This window comes from Papaver somniferum, chromosome 7 (assembly GCF_003573695.1).
Source record: "Papaver somniferum cultivar HN1 chromosome 7, ASM357369v1, whole genome shotgun sequence".
In the NCBI taxonomy this organism is placed as follows: Eukaryota; Viridiplantae; Streptophyta; class Magnoliopsida; order Ranunculales; family Papaveraceae; genus Papaver; species Papaver somniferum.
Genome location: NC_039364.1, coordinates 207,204,413 through 207,212,117, shown reverse-complemented (window position 1 = coordinate 207,212,117; position 7,705 = coordinate 207,204,413). Strand labels below are relative to the sequence as shown.

General features: G+C 34.6%; 1 protein-coding gene across 1 annotated transcript; it reads right to left on the bottom strand.

Moving 5' to 3' along the window:
• Positions 1-4,982: 4,982 nt before the first annotated feature.
• On the bottom strand, positions 4,983-7,505 carry LOC113295857 (protein terminal ear1-like). Its single transcript, XM_026544186.1, has 5 exons — positions 6,616-7,505; positions 5,951-6,530; positions 5,728-5,850; positions 5,504-5,645; positions 4,983-5,396 (listed from the first exon to the last, which is right to left on the bottom strand). The coding sequence occupies exons 1-5, from the start codon at positions 7,370-7,372 to the stop codon at positions 4,983-4,985; spliced, it is 2,016 nt and encodes a 671-aa protein (XP_026399971.1). The 5' UTR covers positions 7,373-7,505.
• Positions 7,506-7,705: the final 200 nt, after the last annotated feature.

The window sequence follows — 7,705 nt, the reverse complement described above, 5'->3', positions numbered from 1 at the left end:
AGACGCCTAGTCTATGAAAGAGAGAACCGCAAACAACAAATCAAAAAGCGTCTCGTTACATCAAACTAAATTTTCAAATATAATTTTAAATTTTTATATTGTTTAAAATTACTGATATCATCAAAAAGCGTCTCGTTACATCAAACTAAACAAACAACAAATCAAAGATATAACAAATCAAACAAAATATCGAATATCAAACAAAAATTTGATCTTTTAAAAAATCAGACATCCAAAAATCGATCCACAATCAAAAATAAAGAAGAATTAGAAAAATAAATAATAATCAAAAGTTCAAATACTAACCATTAAATCTTGTCCAACAAATCTTCAACGAAGAAATTTTCTCCAACAAAAAATCTTCGAGTAAGAAATCTTCTCCAACAATCGCCCTCTCTGTCACTTTTGAATAAATCAAATCTCATATCCAAAATAATATAAAAGAATGTTATTTATGAAAACACGTTAAAAGGATATTTTGGATGATAAAAAAACAGTTCAAATTTTGGACTAAATTGTCTACCTGCAGAATTTTTGGACTCTCACGTATTGGGCTTGAGACGCGACTGGTTTGCCATGTCATCTAATATGACAAATAGATTTGTTTGACATGGTGTGTAAAAATAATAAGTCTAGATCCACCGGGATGGAAATCCCGTGGATTCACCCAAGACACAGGAAAAAAGTGGGACCCACAAAAAATAAAACCCACCCCCTTTTTTCCAGTGGGTCCCAGGGGTTTCTCTTTATCGGTGATTCCACCGAGAAATATTCACGGTGTGTCTAGCACAGCCGGTGTAAAAATAGGCCTAGTAATTGGCGAAATGATGAACATAATTTAAAAAGTCCCATACTTCCCACGTATGCCTATTTACTAGTAGGAATTACTGTTTACTCCAATTTTTCATGACCCAGTTAATGGCTAGTCCGCCTGTGAAAAACATTTACTCCCTAGTCCAAAAACATGGTTTTGGACTAGATTATTTACTCTCTAGTCCAAAAACTTCGTGGAAATTATAAAGTGTATTTTCTAAATACCTAAAACACCCTTCCAGATCTAATTAGTATCAACACATGTAAATGTTACTAATAGTATGTTACTACATACTAGTAATATCAATACGGTAATACTACATATTAATATGTACTATACTAGTAATAACAAAAATATCTTACTAATTTGTTACTAGTAAATTAGGTAACTACTTTACTATACTAGTTACTACTAATATACTATATTAGTATATACTAGTTGTACACTAGTAGTAACTAGTGTCAATACATAATAATTTTTTGATATGTAGTATCAATACATAACATACTACATATCAATATATAACATACTACATATCAATATGTAGTATCAATATGTAACATACTACATATCAAACATACTATACTAGTAGTAACTAGTATACTATATACTAGTAGTACATATCAAACATACTATACTAGTACTAGTTACTACTAGTATACTAGTATATAGTATACTACTAATATATATTATACTACTGGTACTAGTATACTACTAGTACTAGTAGTAATATAGTATATACTAGTAGTATACTATATACTAGTATACTAGTAGTAACTAGTACTGGTAGTAACATGTAGTATCAATACATAACAATTTTTTGATATGTAATATCAATACATAACATACTACATATCAATATATAACATACTACTTATCAATATGTAGTATCAATATATAACATACTACATATCGATATGTAATATTAATACATAACATAACACATTGATACTACATATTAATATGTAGTATCAATATATAACATATTAATATGTAGTATCAATATATAACATATTATTACTAGTACTAGTTACTAGTAGTATACTACATATTACTACTAGTATATTACATATTACTACTAGTATACTAGTTACTACTATATTACTAGTATACTACTAGTTACTACTAGTATACTAGTTACTACATAACATATACTCCCTCCGTCCCACTCCTAAGTGACCTATTTGATTTTAGATTTTGTCCCAATGATAAGTGACCTATATCACTAAACAATGAGATATTCCGGAATTATCCTTTTAGTTAATTATAAATAATATATGAAATATGTATAATTTGATAGGCATGTTTATATTCGTTACGTAGGTGTTTTAAAATGCTTTTCAATTGTATGAAATTTGCGAACATCCGTGGAGTATTTTGAGAGATAAACCATTTTTAAATTTCACTAGTTATTATTTATAAGGGTATAATCGTAAAAAATGATTAAAAATACTATTTTCCTTGCTTGCCTTAAAAATTGTTCAAATTTCAAATAGGTCATTTAGGAGTGGGACGGAGGGAGTATATGTATTAATATACATAATATTATATATTAGGATTAGTAGAGTAATTTTACTCTTTTCAAAACGTTTTTGGATTAGCGAGTAAATATGTTTTTTCGCTGGACTAATCATTAATCTGGATGAGATTTACTGAACTAAACAAGAAAGTCTCTATTTACTACAGGATCGGAAGCACCGGATATCCCGTATATCGAGTCAGAGACATGGCACAAAATAAGAAAGAGACAGATAATGAAAACAAAACCAAATCCGACGTGGATGAGGGAGAGTCACGAGCGTATTCTAGGGAGAAAAGGGACGGAGACGCGACGCACTAACGCTGCAGCTCGGCCACACCTGACAGTACGAAAATAGTCAAACCATTTGACTCTCGATATGTAAAACGTGACATGTCAGCATGTATATATACTTAGTGATATCATCGATCATCATCAGTACTACGACCTGAAAGCTACAGATATGCTGCTAGGGTTAACTTATGAAACTTTTCAGAGATTATCGTTATGTTTGTGCCTATAGTTGCATGGTAGTACTGGTAAGGTTATTATATATATATATAGCTGTGCTACTCCAATTAAGCTATGTAGACTCGTAGAGCGGTTAGTTGCTTTTGACATTGATTGGTCATCTGATCCTATTAAAGCTCAAGTCAGATCTAGTAATCATGGCAAAATAATCCTAGCCACGTATAGTTAATTAGTCATGATCATACACTATAGCTAGTTAAGCAGGACATGTATGCATGCCCCGTAAGTCCTTAGGCTTTTAGGGGTGCATCTATGACTGATAAATCTCAGATTACAGCAACTACGCATGCAATGGAGCCATGGAAGGCTGCATCCTGCAGGTTTCATAATAAGATTCATGGTTGGGCATTCTCTATCACTACCAGTTGGTGGATGGTTCACATAGCTGCTGAAAAAACTCATTCCGAGAACACATTAGATTTGGACATCATTGACATGTTTTCTAATTCCCTCTTGATGCATTGCAATTAATTATGATATCATATCATTGAAACTCAAGCTCCACAATTGAACTGAAAACCATCGGTCCCACGAGACTTGTGCCAATGGGGGCTACAGGCTACGCAGTAAATTTGGTATATTCGAGTTAGTTTTAGCTAATAATAGTAACTCCATTAATTCTTTGTAAACACACATGGTAACTCTCTGATACAATCAATCTTTTTACAGGGAAAACAGTCCACTCAAACACCTGGTGACCTAGAACTGTTTTTGTACATGGATAATGTTTTTTTTGTTGTTTTGTCTACATGGATAATGTTACCATTAGTTATTGCCTAGGTTGGTTTCCCGTTAATTAATTGACTACACTTTGGAGACATCGAAATAACAGGGTATAAGTTCTACGAAAAAGCTATGGACAGAAAAGTATTGCATGCAGCAGCTTTCTGCAGGGCATCACCAGAGTCGTAAAGTAAGATCTTCTAGGAGATTTGGTAAACAAACCAATATCCATATCATGTTTAATCTCTTTAGTCTTATGTGTGCCTGGTTTGACTGACCTATCTAATAACTCTGGATCTCATTATTCCGTGGGGTTTTATCGAGTTTTTGTGCCAAGGTCATACATATAAGTTATTAGCTTTGAGATCTTATAATTTAAACCTATAATTTTCATTACTGCTAATGATGGGGTAGCTCATATATGATCCTTGAGCTAGCTGTTCAAACTTCGAAGATGATGATGATGAAGTATATAAATTTATGCATTCATTTTATAAAACTATTATGGTGCATGAAACTAAAGTCTCCTTAAAAGATATTCATTGCAATAACATTTCTTTTAGGGGCATATGAATCTCAAATTAGGACGCAACAAGACCCGTGTTTCGGCGAAGGTAGTCTTTATTTATTATGTATATAAAATTCCTACCAAAAATCAAACTGCTTTAAAGAAAACATGCATGTAACATTAGACTTTTAACGGCAACCCCGATGATCAAATTCTATGAGTGAGTATATATATGTAATGAGATAACATTGCCATGCACCGAAGATCATGTCTTCTTCTCTGCATGATAAGCTACATACGCCACTTAAAACTGACCGCCATTTGATGATGATATCAGTGGAACTTGGCTCGTTTTCATTAGCTAGAAGTGGTTTTCTAACTTCCGTACGTAAGCTTATGACATTGCCATGCTCAAAGATAATGCCATCATAAATTACATTTAGTGAATCTAATATACCTAACACATAAATAATGATAATTTCTACGTGAAGTGTATCTTTGCTTTAGAAAAGATGTTGGTGGGTATAGAGCATACAAGCATTTTCATATGTAAAACAGATAAATAAGACCAATTTGTTTTATGTATATCGGTTTGAATTAGGAGAAACAGTACCTACATATGATGCAGTACATATATCTTTTCCGCATAAAATGCTTTTAGGAGAATCTCCTAGTTAACTAATACACTAGAAAGAAAGAGTTTCGATAGGCAAACACCCTCGATGTGTGCAGGGTTACATGCACAATGTCGCGGACGCGGAGATACATACTCTTTCCATTTTTTTATGAATTAAAAACAATTAAGAAGCGTACTTGGTAGAACTGAGCTGAGAAACGGTTTGAAGCTCATTACCTTGGGCTGCATAAATTTTTGGGCTCAGTGTTATTCAACGACAACCACCAGCCATGGGGTGGCGAAGCTGTAACTGTTGTTGTTCTTGTTGCTCCGTTTGTATAATCGAAGCAGTAGAGAGAATACTACTACTGCCGCTGCTGCTACCACTGGTATGTACAAATGTATCATCTGAAAGCCCCATTGACGACCTATCATCATCCTCAACATCATCGCCCTCGTCGCCACCACTACTACTCTTACCATCATTACCTAGAATACCCTCCGTTCCATCATCATCATCATCATCATTTCTTTCGGATTTTGCTATGGGCAGACCACTCACAGCCACAGGATCAGTCAACTTATCCTTACCATCACGAGGCGGAGAGAATACCACCGGAAGGTATTCTTCTGTCTCACAAGCAAACTTTGAGTTCTTGAAATGCTCTTCCAATGCTTCCAAACCCTAATTCATCACATATATCCCCCATTTCATCACATAAAACTATCATATCATATATTTACAATGTTCAGGAAATTAATAAAACGTTAAAATTGTCATCCATTACGTACCTGCAAACGAGCGTATGTCACCGCACAAATCTTTTTAGAGTTAAAGACCTCCCATGACTGGGAATGAAAAGCCTTGTAAAGCCTCCATGCCGCCTGTGGCGAAGTAAGATTCACGAACCCATATCCCACATTGCACTTGTTACTACAACACGAAATTGCAATAATTGAGCAATAAAATAAGATCAGAAGAAGAAAGATTAATTAAGTAAATGAAGATATTTTACTTGAAATCTATTGGAAGATAAACGAAGTCATAGGACGACAAGGGCTGATCTTCGCCACCATTTTTAATCTGTTCATTGCAGTTACTACAGTGGTTGTCTAACATATTCAAAAGTAACTTCTGACTGCAAAACAAAGCCCCAAAAAAAAAATTAAAAAAAAAAATTTAATTAATTCTCATGAATAAAGCAATCCATATATATTATATATGAAAAAGATTCAAACCTGTACTTGTTAGGGATGTTCTTGATCATGACAGTAGTTCTGGTATCTCTGATACAATTTGATTCCATTATAGCAGCTTCATCTATTAACAAATTTGAGCTTAAACCCTTCATTTGTTGTCTATTACTTTTCCAAGACCTATTACTACTGCTACAACTACTGCTACCACTGCTGCTACAACTTTTCTTTATTTCCTTGTTAGTTACAACATCTTCTGTTGTTGTTGTTGTGTAATTGTCTCCATTACTTGTTTTGTTCTTGCTCTTATTCTTTGTCTTCTTCTTATCCGTTGATGATGATGACCCACTTTTGTCATTGTTTTTATTCTTGTTTAAAGACAGTATAGACATTGCATCAGTAATTGATCCTGCCTTAACTTCTTTATTTGTAGTAGTCGTAGAATTCCTGTTCATCTTGTTACTGTATCCCCCCGGCCGACTAAATTCAATCATAACGCGCTTTCCCTCGATTTCTTTTCCATCCATCTCCGATAATGCTCGCGCTGCATCCCTTATATCGTAAAACTCGATAAACTTTTGGTGCTTTTTCGAAGGCGTTTCTCGTAGTTCTTTGACAGCTCCTTAGGAAACAAAACACAAAATCACTTATAAGATACGAGAACTTAGGAAGAAGAAATACTTAACCTAATTGTAAAGAAAACATACCGAAAGCTTCAAAGATTTGTTTAATTGTCAACATAGAAACACTAGAATCCAAATTGAACACAACAATTGTTCCTTGATTACGTCCACCAAGACCTAGTAACTTAACAGGAACTGTAAATTGTGCCCAAACGACTCGACCAGCAACCAGTCCACGATAACTGCTTGGGGCTGGTTGCGAAAGAATTTGCTGCTGATAATGATGACTGTGCTGATTGTGATGCTGAGAATTATCCCAATTTCTATTAGTAGCACCCATTGACAAATTATAATGTTGTCTAGACCTGATCTGATGTTGCATGTGTTGTTCTTGAATCTCTTTCATAGCTAACTGTGCATGTCTCAGATCATAAAAATGAACAGTTACAATTCCATCTGAATGTAATCTTTCCATTTGAATTGCTCTTACTTCTCCAAACACTTCCATATCTCTTCTGACTATCATTTCATTTACATCCGATGGTACAGATGTTAATAGTAAAGCTCTTGTTGCCGCTGTTGTTAACGGTGGCAACGGTTGCACTTCCGTAACCGGTCTAGCATACCTTGTAGTCGTCGGCGAACTCTGATAGTGATCTACTTGATAATTTGCTAACCCATCATAATAACCAGAAGTATTAACAGGGTAAGAATAGTAAATTGGTTGATGGTTTAGAGGAATACGAGAAGAATTAGAAGAAAGGTTGTCTCTTGATGGTCTGAATTCTTGAGCTGATGGGTCTAGTAAGTACCTAGACATTGATCCCGCATCTTCCTCCATGGGTATTAGCTTGACAATTTTACTTCTCCGGGTAATCTTCTTTAATCATCAAATTTATAGCGGTTTTCCGATGAGCGTAACTTCTGTCAAAAACTAGCCCACCAACGCAACAACACCAGCAGCACCAGAACAAGAAAACCAGTGGTCTTCCGATGAGCGTAACTTCATTGTCTCTTCATCATCGTCATAATGATAACCTCTCTCTCTCTCTGGTCTTTGAGCTAGTCTACTTACTTCTAGTACTACTCTCTCTTTCTTTTTCACTCTGTGTCTTCTCTCTGTCGTCTCTTGGGAACTAAATGTACAAAAACAAGGCGAGGGCTTCTTGTCTTT